This window comes from Pteropus alecto, unplaced genomic scaffold, assembly GCF_000325575.1.
Source record: "Pteropus alecto unplaced genomic scaffold, ASM32557v1 scaffold669, whole genome shotgun sequence".
In the NCBI taxonomy this organism is placed as follows: Eukaryota; Metazoa; Chordata; class Mammalia; order Chiroptera; family Pteropodidae; genus Pteropus; species Pteropus alecto.
In genome coordinates this window covers 457,940-470,989 of record NW_006442554.1, presented here as the reverse complement: position 1 = coordinate 470,989, position 13,050 = coordinate 457,940, and the positions used below count along the sequence as shown (strand labels likewise).

At 47.3% G+C, this 13,050-nt stretch overlaps 1 protein-coding gene across 2 annotated transcripts; it reads left to right on the top strand.

Annotated features, from left to right (window-relative positions):
- The first annotated feature begins 4,741 nt into the window (after nt 1-4,741).
- Nucleotides 4,742-11,822, top strand: WAS (Wiskott-Aldrich syndrome). Of its 2 annotated transcripts, XM_006922754.1 has the most exons (12): nt 4,742-4,917; nt 5,271-5,411; nt 6,475-6,561; nt 6,662-6,764; nt 6,875-6,916; nt 7,243-7,296; nt 7,964-8,138; nt 9,113-9,155; nt 9,357-9,510; nt 9,712-10,121; nt 10,368-10,482; nt 11,555-11,822. In XM_006922754.1, the coding sequence occupies exons 1-12, from the start codon at nt 4,792-4,794 to the stop codon at nt 11,608-11,610; spliced, it is 1,506 nt and encodes a 501-aa protein (XP_006922816.1). In that variant the 5' UTR covers nt 4,742-4,791; the 3' UTR covers nt 11,611-11,822. The 2 variants fall into 2 exon arrangements, with proteins under 2 accessions (XP_006922816.1, XP_006922815.1); XM_006922753.1 differs by having other exon boundaries at nt 4,844-4,917; nt 9,113-9,510.
- Nucleotides 11,823-13,050: the final 1,228 nt, after the last annotated feature.

Below are 13,050 nucleotides of genomic sequence, written 5' to 3'. Positions count from 1 at the left end.
TTGAGAATGGCGGATGTGGGAGAGTCCAGGGCTGCGACTATAGCGTGAAGCCCACCGAAGCGGGTGGGAGTCGGGAGGATGGGATGAGGATCGTGAGATAACCGGGATTGCGACATGAGGCACCTGTCATATTCCTCCCCCACAAATAAAATGGTATGTTGCAAGATGGCCGCTTCCTCTCCAGTGGCACGGTTCTTGGTGGACTGTTCCATTGTGTGGCCCATTACAAGCTGCCGTGTTAACACTCCTAGGATCACACAGTCAAGGGTGTGGGCAGCCTTTGGGACATACATACTGGGAAATGTACACTCCTCGAGTGTACACTCATGAGGTCACACTCATTGGGCAGTAGACACCCCCTAGGGTCACACACTGAGGTGTAGACACTTCTGGTATCACAGGCTGGGGAATGGACACTTGGGGTCACAGATTGGAGTGCAAGGAGGTAGGGAACACCCATCTAGGGAGAGTTGGTGGTGACTTTGAGGGTGTGGACAGTGCAAGGACTAGGAGGGGTCCTCTAGCTCCCTGGCTAGCAGCCACAAACCTAGGAGGGAAGGAGAGGGCTGGCTGGCACAGTGATTTCCTGTGGAGGTCAGGGGAGTAGGTTGGGAAACATGATGGGTGAGACCTCTGAGGTTGGCAGGAACATGTCACAGCCCTGGAGGAGTCTCGCTAGGCCCAGAGGATGGATCTCTGAGATGGGGTTAGCAGCAGGCGGGGAGTAGAGAAAGGGCAGTGGGAAGGTGGTCATGTGTTCTGGGTCTTTGACCATCTGCCAGTGGTGGTGGGACCTGAAAGTGATGGAGGAGGGTGAGGAGAGGATGAGGGTGTGTCACAGGATGAATGCTAGGCTGACGGGATGATAGTTCATTTATCCAAGTTACTTAGCCATTTCATAAAAACAACAGCAATACATAATTATAAAGTGTTAAGCTCTGTCCTGATCACTGTACATGAATTATGTCATTTAGTCTTCACAATAACCTTAACTGCTATAACTATCTTGACTTTATAGATTATAAAACTGAAGCACTGAGAGGTTACCAGACTTTAAGTGCCAGATCCAAGCTATAGGGCTCTAGAATCTGTGGTTCTGACCACTGAGCCATTCTTATTTCTACAGGTGTCTCTGCTTTTCTGTGCGTACCCTATCCTCACTCCACCACCCCCTGGACAAGAAATCAGCCCCTCTCTGAGGGCCCCTAAAGCACCTATTTGCTCATAGCATCAGTGAACAATGTAGATATTTCTGTGGGTGGGGCTGGCCCCTGCACACTCTGAGTTGTTTTTCTTTCCCCTTTTCCCAGGCATGGGGGTGAAGAGATGACAGGGAAGCCTTGTGGGACAAGGACAGTAAATCACAGCAAAAAAATCTGCACTGTACAATGATTATTCAACAAATAGTGGTTGAGCTTCTGCACATAGGATCCTGTGCTAGGGTGGTAGGGATATGGCAATGAACAAGACAGACAAGCCTTGTGTTCCATCCTGCCCTGGGGCTGTGTTTTGGGAATGCCAAGTAGGCAGACTTTGGTTATCAGAGTGTTGGGGGTGCCTCCATATTGAATTGGTAGGGTCCCGAGATACTGGGGGACAGCCCTGCAACACTAAGAGTTGTAATATTCATGAATGTCATTCCAGGATGGTAAAAAGAGGCCTCCCAAAATGTTTCTTATTAAAAGGGAGCATTGGGTTAGATCAAGAAGTGCTGTTTTTTTAGAGTGGGCCTGTCCCCAGGAAGCACCCCTCAGTCAGAGGTACAGAGGACCGTGAGGGGCAGGAAGGTAAGGAGAGGAGGAGGATGGTGCAGCAATGGACATTCTGTCCTCTTGACCTCAGTTGGGTCTTAGCAGACAGCAGTAGGACCCTATCCATGCCTATGTCTCCTCCATGGACTCAGTCACATGGTAGTAACTGGAATATGATAGACACCCCTATGTCATATCACAGACTGTCTTTTTACCTACTTAGGGCTTGAGGCTTGGCAGTTGATCTTGTAGGCAATATCCTCTCAAAGCAAATAAGCACAAGATATAAACAAGAAGTGCCTCCATTTAGTGACCCCTGGGAAGTTGTCAGGAGGAGGTGGTGAGGTAGCATTAGGTGGGTGTAAGTTATTGGGAATACCTAGTCCTTGGGGTTCCTGGGCATTCACTGGATTACTAAAAAGTAAGTTAGAACTTCTCCCAGAAGTGGTGGACTGACTTATATTTGACTCACTCTCCTGCTGAGAACAGCAGGAAAGGTTGGATTAAGGTTTTGTTCTTCTTTTTTAATCTATTTGAAGACCCAGGAGAGCAAGTTACCTTTGAGGTCATCACCTGCCCAAGTACTGTCATTCAGTGCAGAAAAGCAAGAGTAGATGGCAACACATAAAAGCAAAATAAACCAGCTGCAGATTATTAATTAAGGTCAACAGAGTAATTCAGTAATCTGAATAATATGAAAAATTGTATTAAGATGATTAATAAATCACTATATTCTAAGGTGGAGAAATTCTATTAGGGACTGAAATAACAAATTTACTTTAGGTTTTTTTGTTTTCATCACAATATCTGACATGTATTAGGCACACTAAATTTTTGTGTATTATTTTACTTTGCTTGTCTAGGTTTTGTATTTAGAGGAAAATATAATTTTTAAACCTGTCTGCTACTGAGAAGTAAGAACAAGAAATATACAACTTTTAAAAGTTAATTTAAAAAACAACCAGCAGATGTAGCAGAGGTTTAAGGCCCCCTGATGTAAACATAAAGGAGACAGATGTAGGGGCAGAGAAAGGAGTAAGAAGGTGGAGAACAAAAGACATAGAGAAGCAGAAGAATTTTAAGTTTCGGAACTCACATAATTGGCTTCTGCTTCATCATTCGCAAGCTGTATGATCACAGGCAAGTTAGCAAAGCTTCTCTGGGCCTCAGCTTCCCTATCATTAAAATGGGGATGACAGTAGTGCTTGATTCATGTCATCGTCTGTGAATGTGAAATGAGTAAATAAATGTAAGGCACTTAGAAAAAGCTCAGAAAACACTAAATCAATTAGTCATTATTCTCTCATGTATTCCTTCTTTTATTGAACGCCTAGTTTGTGCCAGATACTAGAGAGATACTTGGCGCATCGTGAGAGCTCAATGAACAGTGTTAAAATGAACGAATGCAATGGCCTTTTAAGGAGAAGCAGGGGCTTGTCCTAGTGGACAGGCTGGAAGGTGTCCCAGGTTTGGAGGTAGGAAATCACCTGGTAAGTTGGAGGCACCATAAGCTGAGTTATGAGGTGGGAGAAGTGGGAGGGAGGTTGAAATTGCCACATCAGAAGGGGCTTTGAACCTAGACTTAGGAGAGAAACTTTGAACCTGCGAGCATGGGGAGCCAAGCAGGTTTCTAGGCAGGAATGTGGGTCTCACCTTAAGATGTGCTATTTCCCTTCAGGTACCCAGGAATGTCAGTCACACCTCAGACCTGCTCAGCTCCCTCAAACTGCTCCTCTTGCCTGAGAGCTTAGTGTCCCCAAAGCTCTGAGGCCCAGAGACGAGTGGGGACTGAGCTAGCATTCACTTGGGGAAACAGTCTGGCATTAAACAGTCTACCAGTAAAGTTAGAGATATGCAAACCTTACAACCCCCTAACTTACCTTCTGAGAGTATACATGACTGTGTAGACCAGGAAATGTGTACAGGAGTGAACACAGCAGCATTGCTCCCAATGGCAAAAGCCAGAAACACTCCAAATATCTGTTAATAGGAGAATATGAATAAACAAGTTGTAAAGTCGCTCAATAGAATACTATACAGCAGTAAAGATGAACAACTACTACAGGCAAATACAAATCTTGGTAACAGAAGGCATGAAGCATAGAGATGAAAAGTGTGCCCTCTGGACCCAGCCTGCCTGGCACGCAATCCAGGCTCTCCCACTTGCTAGCTGGGAGCTACTGGGAAAGCCCCTCATTTCTCTCTGTCAAATGGACACAGTAACAGTGTGTGTCCTGCAGGCTGTTATGAGGATTTAAATGAGCCAGTATTTACAAAGTGGACAGAACAGTGCCTGGCACACATATTCAGTGCTACATGAATGTTAAGTGAGGTAAAAGCAAGTCTCTGAATATTGCATACTTTGAAAGTTCAAAAGCAACGAAAATGAAACAAGATGTTGTTTAGGCATTCGTATATACTATAAAGTTCCTCTCTTCAAAAAAGGGAATGATAAACAGAAAGTAATTTGGGAGCTGTGGGGAGGCCGGGGTAAGAGTTGGGGAAGTGAGCTGGGTTGTTGAGGTCTCAGGAGAGGGGTGGGATCCCAGGTGCTCACTGTGTAATTAAAAGAAAAAGTTTTAGCACAGTAATTCTTCAGCACTAGGGGCCTTGGACCTTAGGCCCAGGCTAACGGGGTGCTTTGGGGAGGAAGGAGGCCGCCCAGCCCCATGACTGTTTCCCACCACCGCAGCTTGCCCTGCAGAAGTGCCAAAGTGGCCTAGCTCTTGCTGTTAGCCAATCAGAGGGAGGAGGAGCTGATCCAGTCAGAGGGAGATGGAACCCAAAGAGAAAGAAAGAAGGAGGAAGACATGAGCTCATTCAACAGATGGGTCTAACCAGTCAAATGGAGGAGGGCCTCAGTCTAAGGGCAGAGGGTCCAAGCTTGTCCTAGTGAGGAGGAGGCCAGGCCCACCGAGGGGCCCCTGGAGGACTTGTTTCCCTTGTGGTTTTTTGCACTTCCTGTTCCCCTGCTCACTGCAAGTTCCTCTTTTTACCCTGCACTCAGAGCCTAGCAAGCGAGGACAGGGCAGGAGGCACCATGAGTGGGGGCCCTGTGGGAGGCAGGCCTGGGCCGCGGCATTTTTTTCAGCAGAACATACCTTCCACTCTTCTCCAAGACCATGAGAACCAGCGACTCTTCGAGATGCTTGGACGGAAATGTTGGGTGAGCTGGGGATCTCCTGGCCCTCCCTGTCTTTCTCCCTTTCCTCCTCTTCCTCTCTTCATCTTCCCCTTCCTCCTCCTCCCCTCCTTTCCTTCCCTTCATCTTTCCCATTCTTCCCTTCTCGTTCTTCCCCTCTTCCTCTCCTCTTTTCTCTCTCCATCATCTCCTTTCCTAGAACTCATTTACCCCCATTCACCAATCTTAGGAAGATCTCTAGGTCTATTTACTTTCTCTCTGGTTGTGGCTCTTCCTTTAGGGCCATGACAGCCATGGGCAAGGAAGGACCAGGTCTGCCTCCCAGATTCTCTGGTTGCCCCTGACCAGATCCACTGAACCCCACTCTCCCCTCCCAGACGCTGGCCACTGCGGTTGTTCAGCTGTACCTGGCGCTGCCCCCTGGAGCCGAGCGGTGGACCAAGGAGCATTGTGGGGCTGTGTGTTTCGTGAAAGATAACCCCCAGAAGTCCTACTTCATCCGCCTTTATGGCCTTCAGGTGATCCCCACCCTCACTGGACATGCCAACTAGTTTTCAACCCGCAAACCAAAATCTGTGTCCATAGTCCCAAACCCTTGGACAGATCAGTGAACCCCTGGGCCCCAGAACCAAAGATGTCATCCAGATGTCAAACTCTGGTTTGCCTTTTTAAGTCTGTGATGACTGACCCCAGAGTCTGCATGTCGAGATCTATAACCTGCCACATATTAGTATACCTTCTAAGTCTAATCTGTTCTACAAACTCCAAAAAAAAAGAGCACTATATTTTTACCTGAACCTTAAATCTTCTCTAAACTCAACATTTGGGTACCAGAAATCCCCTATCAAAACTCCTAAACTCCAGATGTTTGCCTAGCTCTTAAGTCATAAATCTGTTCCACAAACCCCAAACCTGAATATGCCATCGTGTCTTGAACTCCAAATCTGTCCTTTTAAACCCACAGAATGGACTCCAGAATTCCTGAATCTTTTCCACAAACCCCCAACCTGAACTCCCCAGGCACATACCCCAAATTCATCCTTCTAAACCCATAAAGATGAACCCAGCATAACCACATCAAGATCCCAGGACCATCGAATACTGACCAAATTCCTAAACCATAACTCTACTTCACAAACCTAAACTTGCACATACCTTGTCTGAACCCTTCTCCCCAAACTCCCAAGTCCCTATGCCTGAACCTCAAATGTCAACCCCGACTCCCAATACTGGAGTCCTGCCTGCCCAAATGAAGGCTTCCATAAGGGGTATGTGGGATGGAGTCTAGAATGGGCTCAGTTTCCTATAACTAGAGTCCAGACTCCTCAAATTCGATTCCCCAAGTCTCACATCTAAGGCCCTAAATCCCAAATCCAAAGCTTTCACTGCAGTGTCTAACTCCCATAGTACAGCCCAACTCTCCACATCTAATTCCTAGACCCCCAGCTCTCTGATGTTGAGTTGGAAATCTCCAAATCAGATCTTGGGGCTTCAAATTTGGACACCGTGCTCCCTGCCCAGATAACAGAGGTTTGCCACCCGGGGCATGCTTCAGTGCCAGTGTGTTCTCCACCTTTCCAGGCAGGCCGGCTGCTCTGGGAACAGGAGCTGTACTCACAGCTGGTCTACTCCACTCCCACCCCCTTCTTCCACACCTTTGCTGGAGATGTAAGTGACCTCCCAACTCCTGGGCCTCAGTTGGGGTTGGGGGAGGAGATGGGAGAGGTGTGCAAGGTCTGGAAGGCTTTTGACCCCAAGGTGTGTGCAGGACTGCCAAGCGGGGCTGAACTTTGCCGACGAGGGTGAAGCCCGGGCCTTCCGGGCCCTGGTGCAGGAGAAGATACAGAAAAGGAATCAGAGGCAAAGTGGAGGTGAGGAGACCTCAGGAGAGGAATGTAGATTGGGCAGAGGTGAGTGTGAGTGGGGAGCTGGAAAAGCCTCTCTCATGGTTCTGGTTCCCAGTCTACCTGTCTCTCCACAGACAGACGCCAGCTACCCCCACCACCAGCACCAGCCAGTGAAGGTGAGTCTTCTAGAGCAGTGGTCCCCAACCTTTTTGGCACTAGAGATTGGTGCTCCTATGGGAATCTAATGCCTGATAATCTGAGGTGGAGCTGAGGCAGTGATGCTAGCACTGGGGAGTAGCTGCAAATACAGATGAAGCTTTGCTTGCTCACCCGCCACTCACCTCCTGCTGTGAGGTCCAGTTCCTATCAGGCCATGGACTGGTATGGGTCCACAGCCTGGGGATTGGGGACCTCTGCTCTAGTGCAAGTAGGGGTAATAAGAGGCTAGCCTAAGAACCTGTGGCAGGGTTGTGATAGCTCCCTATCCATTCCATCTTCCCAGAAAGAAGAGGAGGGCTCCCACCTTTGCCCCCACCCCCAGGTGGAGACCAAGGAGGTGAGTACTGATTCTTCTGTGCCCCTTCGTGGACAGGTGGGTGAGTGGATGGACAGATGGGTGGGGAATGGGTAGATGGATGAGTAATTTGATGGGTGCAGAGATAAGTGGGTGAATGGGTGGGTAGATGTGTAGGTGGATGGATTAGTGGTGGATAGATGGTTGAGTGGGAGGATGAATTGATGGAAAGATCAAAATATAAATAGATATATAGATGTATAGGTGAGTGTATAGATGCATAGGTGAATTGGTATATGGATAAGTGGATGAATGGTTAGATGATTGAGTAAATTAATGATTGAGTGAGTGATTGAACTGAACAGTGACAAAATTTCAATCAGTGAAGAAAGCAATGATTGAATGAATGAATGAGTGAATGAGTGAATGAATAATTTAACAAATTAGTGAATGAGCCAGTGAATAACTGAGTCAATACTTAAGTGATAAGCATGAGTGAATGAACAAATAAAGGAATCAGTGAATGTATGAATGGTTTGTGGGACCCACTTACCCATTTCTCTATAAACTCTCTTTGGATCCCTCACCCACTTCCTCTCTGATCTTAAAACACACACACAGTTTTCTCAAAGTCTTTCTATCTCTTGCCCTTATGCTTTGATTGGTAGATAAGTGAGTCAATAGTCTAGTCACCCTATTTTCCCCACAGGTCCAGCAGCTGGCCCACTGTCCCTGGGGCTGGTAACAGTAGACATTCAGAACCCGGACATCACAAGTTCACGATATCGTGGGCTCCCGGCACCTGGGCCTGGCCCAGCTGATAAGAAACGCTCAGGAAAGAAAAAGATCAGCAAGGCTGATATTGGTGCGCCCAGTGGATTCAAGTGAGAACCTCTCCCGAGTGGGCCCACAGATCCCTAGGAGGGGGGCAGATGAACAGGTGGACAGGAGGAGAGCTGAGTAGATGGAGGAATGGACAGATGGATGGATGAGTGGGTGAGTGAACGAGTGGATGGGTGAGTGCAAGGCCAGGACTAGGGAGAGGCAAGAGAAGTATCAAGGTTGCAAAATTTATGGAGACAGTCAGTCTCAGGGTAATGTAAATGCAATTCACGACTCTGAGAGTGAGTGCCTTCTTAAGTTTTACACCCTAGGCACCTCACTTGCTTCACCCTAGTTCTACCCTGGGTGGGTTGGTGGATGAATAGATGGGTGGGTAGATGGATAGATGGATGAATGAATGAAATGAATAGGTGGGTTGAAGAATAAATGAATAGGTGGCTGGATGGATGGGTGGATGGGTAAATAGGAAGTGGGTGGGTAGAAGGATGGGTGAGATGGATATATAGGCTGATTGGTTCAAGACAAGATAGATGGGGATAAGTAGGTGCCAGATATGTGGATGAATGGACACTTCAGTGGATAAATGGACAGAAGTACGTGGTTGAATGGAGACAAGTGAGTGGATGGATGGAAAGGTGGGCACATAGGCAGATGGATGGGTGGATAGACAAATGTGTGTGAGGACAGATTGATGGACAAATGTGTAAATAGATGTGCAGGGGCAGATGAGTGGAAAGACAAATGTACAATACATCAGTGGTCTGACGTGAATGTGAATGGCTAGGTGGACAAATGAATGGGTGGATGGATGGACAGATGGGTCCACAAGCTATGGAGCCCTTCTAATTCCATAATTACTGCTCTCACTCATTCACTCATTCATTCACTCATGGCTCATTAATTAATTCTGGCCCCTCCAGAGTCCCTCTGGGCAGGAGAGGGCAGGAAGGCTTCACTAGGAAGGTAGGGAATGAAGGGCAATGGAGCTTCACTGGGGTCTACTCACCTTCCCTAGACATGTGAGCCACGTGGGGTGGGACCCCCAGAATGGATTTGACGTGAGTAACTCTAAAGTCCCCTGGACCCCACTCAACTCCCACCTACCCTTTCATAATCTACCAATCAGACCTATCCCCAGAACCCACCCTTCCCACACCCATCTCGGTTCCTTCTCTGGGGTGGACTCAGTGATAATCTGTGCCCCTTCCCTCCCCACCTTATTTGCCCACCCCTTTCCTGGACTTTTTCCTCCTGGGCAGGTAAACAACCTGGACCCAGATCTGCGGAGCCTGTTCTCTAGGGCAGGAATCAGTGAGGCCCAGCTCACTGATGCTGAGACCTCTAAACTTATCTATGACTTCATTGAGGACCAGGGTGGGCTGGAAGCTGTGCGGCAGGAGATGAGGCGCCATGGTGAGTCCCCCCTTCTGGACACCCACTTCTTCTCCAACCTTGGTAGCTGATTTTGAGAGATACACTGCAGTCAGTCCTCATGGAAACCCCTCTACTGCTTGATTTGGGAGTTGGTCAGTTGGGTACCCATTTTACAAATGAGCAAAACTGAGGCTTGGAAGGAAACTATAATAATGGCTATGTGTTATTTTCCCCCCTCAGAGCCACTTCCACCACCTCCACCGCCATCTCGAGGAGGGAACCAGCCCCCCCGGCCCCCTACTATGGGGAGTAACAAGGGTCGTTCTGGTCCACTGCCCCCTGTACCTTTGGGAGGTGCTCTGCCCCCACCAACTCCCCGGGGCCCCCCACCCCCAGGCCGAGGGGGCCCTCCACCACCACCTCCTCCAGCCACAGGACGTTCTGGACCACCACCCCCTCCGCCCCCAGGAGCTGGGGGTCTGCCCCTGCCGCCGCCACCACCACCGCCACCACCACCACCACCCAGCTCTGGGGATGGGCCAGTCCTTCCCCCACCCCCCCCTTCTCTGGGGCCTGTGGGGGGCCTGGCCCCTGGTGGGGGTCGGGGGGCACTTTTGGATCAAATCCGGCAGGGAATTCAGCTGAACAAGGTGAGGACCAGCAGGATGAAGGACTGGGGGTCTGGGACTCTGGAGAGCACTGTTCAAGTCGGAATATTGGGGGTCCAGGGCTATGACTGATGGGAGTTCAAGGCTTTTGGGGTTCAGTTATAGGGTTGGAAGGTTGGTGGGAAGAGGTGGGCTTGGAGCCTTGAAAGGGACTGGAGGGTGTGGGTGGTGTGGGAAGGGGCAGGGAGAAGGCCCTGAACCCTCTGTGTTGGACTCTGCTTGCTACAGACCCCTGGGTCCTCTGAGAGCTCTGCACTGCAGCCACCACCTCAGAGCTCAGAAGGGCTGGTAGGAGCCCTGATGCACGTGATGCAGAAGCGAAGCAAAGCCATCCACTCCTCAGGTGAGAGCCCACCCTCCCCTGCTACCTGCAGGCTGCCCTCTCTGGAACCTATCCTGCCAGGACAGTGACCCTGCTTCCCAGGGCTAGTGTTGGCCTGAAAACAACCCCAACAGTCTCCATCAATAGTAACATTAGCCCTATCTGTTGATGATAGTATTAACGTAAATCTTGTATCAATTTCCTTTTAGACAATGCTAATGTCATTACATAACAATAATATAATTATCTTTGACAATAATATTAACATTAATATCAAGATATATCCTATGTCCACATTATTAACATTAATCCCATTCGTTCAGTAGTGTTAACATTAGCCTACTATGTGATGATAATATTGTAAAGAACCCCATCTTTGACAGTAATGTTAACCCAAATTCCATGTGTCAACAGATTAACAGTAACTCATTATGTCATATTATATAACTAACCCAATCTTTTTGCAATGATGTTAACATGAATCCCCTAGTGTGTCAACAGTATTGTCATCATATGACAATTATGTGAGGCTAATATGTGTGACAATAATTATTATGTGACAATAATATGATTAACTCCAACTTTGATGATAATATTAACATTAACCCAGACTATGTCCACAAGATTAACATGGATCCATTATATGACATTATAATGAACCTCATCTTCTGACAATGATATTATCATTAACGTCATTATGTGTCAACAATATCAACATTAACCCAGTATGAAACAATAATATTGTAATTTAGTCCCTTTGCTAATAATATTTAAATTCACTCCATTAAATGACAAACCCGTTAACATTAACCCTTTTTGTGACAATAAAATACTAAAGAACCACACATTTTTGACAAAATTAACTTCAACTCCAACTAGAACCCAGACCCCAACTATAATCCCTATCTTGTCCCAAACAGAAACCCTAACTCTCTCTCATCCAACGCATAGGCCCCAGATCTGATTTCCTAGTAAGAGACCTCAGCCCCCCAGGGCCCTGAGTCCTGAACTCTCAGGCCCTAGGAACCCTCTTTCCCCAGGCTTTTTAACCCTCCTACCCATCCTGAGTTCCACTCTTTTTGTCTCCCTCCAGATGAAGGGGAGGACCAGGCTGGAGATGACGATGAGGATGATGAGTGGGATGACTGAGTCACCACCATCCCCACCTATTCAGTGCTCCCTCCCCTTGGCAGCCACTGCTCCCTGCTTTCCTCTTTTGGCTTCCAGGCCCCCAAGGTCCATTTCTTCCCCACCAACCGCTAATGATATTATCTCTGACTGACCCCCACACTCACCCTAGCAATAGCCAGGGCCCTTTTTATACAAATTTCTCAGTTCTCCTCACTCAAAGATTTTTAAACAAAAATAAAATAACTGTCATTTTGTTTCTCTAAATCTGTTTGTCTGTATTGCAAATGTGGGAATTTGGGGTCCTTTTCCCACAAAGTCCCTTTTATTCATATATTTCATTTCATTTATTTAGCCTTACACATATACAATCCATTCATTTGTTCTCTCAGTCATTTAGCCTTTGTTTCCGTTTGCCTTTCTTTCCATAAACATTTATTGTCAGGCACTATTTTAGAAATTGGGGATAAAGCAGTGGAAAAAAATTGACAAAAATTCTTTCTCTGGTGGGGCCAACATTCTAGGGGCAGACATTGTGGGGCGGGGGAGATAGACAAGAAGGAAGGAATCAAAGAGAAACAAAAGATAGTTATAGATCATAAGTGCTTTGTGCTGAGAGGAAATTACATTCAGATACAGTATTCAGGGAAAGCTGCTTGGAGGAGGTGACAGTTATGCTGGACCTAAAGAAAGAGGAGTCAACTAGGTGAATATTTGGGGGAAGGGCATTCCAGACAGAGGGAACAGTTAGTGCAAAGGCCCTGATGTGGGAAAAAGCTTGACATGAAGCTGGGTGTGGTGAATGAATGGGAGTTATTTATTCATTCACTTATTTATTTTTTAAAAACCATTCAATCAACACAATACTAGATCAAGAGAGTACTGGATGGTCAGACTTCCCCATGCTCCATGCATATAACAACTCACCCAGGATCCTTAGGTGCAAGATCCCCCTCTCAATATTAGAATTTGGTTCTTCCCAGTTTCCAGTGCAAACCAAGTCCTGGCCAATGGCAATGGAAGAGACAAAGACTTAATAATCAGATAGATCTGCTCTGGAACCTGGGCAAGATGCCTCACCTCAGAGCCTTAGTTTCCTCATCCATACAATGGGAGTAAGAAAATGGAACTGGATTCCAGTTCAAACTAGAATCCCACTGGATCACTCCTCATTCTCCAGGACTTGCTCTCCAGAAAAAAAGGAACAATTCAAAACTGTCCCTGGTGTTTAAAGCTATTTCCAAGGGAGTAATTAGAAACTCTTGCACATTAAAGCCTAGAATCGAGGTTGCCTACCTCTTCCCATTTCTGAAATCTGATGGATTGAAGATCTCAGGTAGCCTAACTTTAGAGGAGGAGGAGGGGAACGGGGAGAAAGATAAAAGTGAGGGAGAATCCAGAGAGGGCAGGCTTCTTCCATCTGCAAGAGCAGTGGAAGAATTCCTGAACCAGAGGTGCAGG

Coding starts and splice junctions, on each gene's coding strand:
- WAS (XM_006922753.1), top strand. CDS start 4,897: ATGCTTGGACGGAAATGTTGG. Junction 4,918..5,270: donor TGCTTGGACGGAAATGTTGG/GTGAGCTGGGGA, acceptor CTCCCCTCCCAG/ACGCTGGCCACTGCGGTTGT. Junction 10,122..10,367: donor AGGGAATTCAGCTGAACAAG/GTGAGGACCAGC, acceptor TGCTTGCTACAG/ACCCCTGGGTCCTCTGAGAG.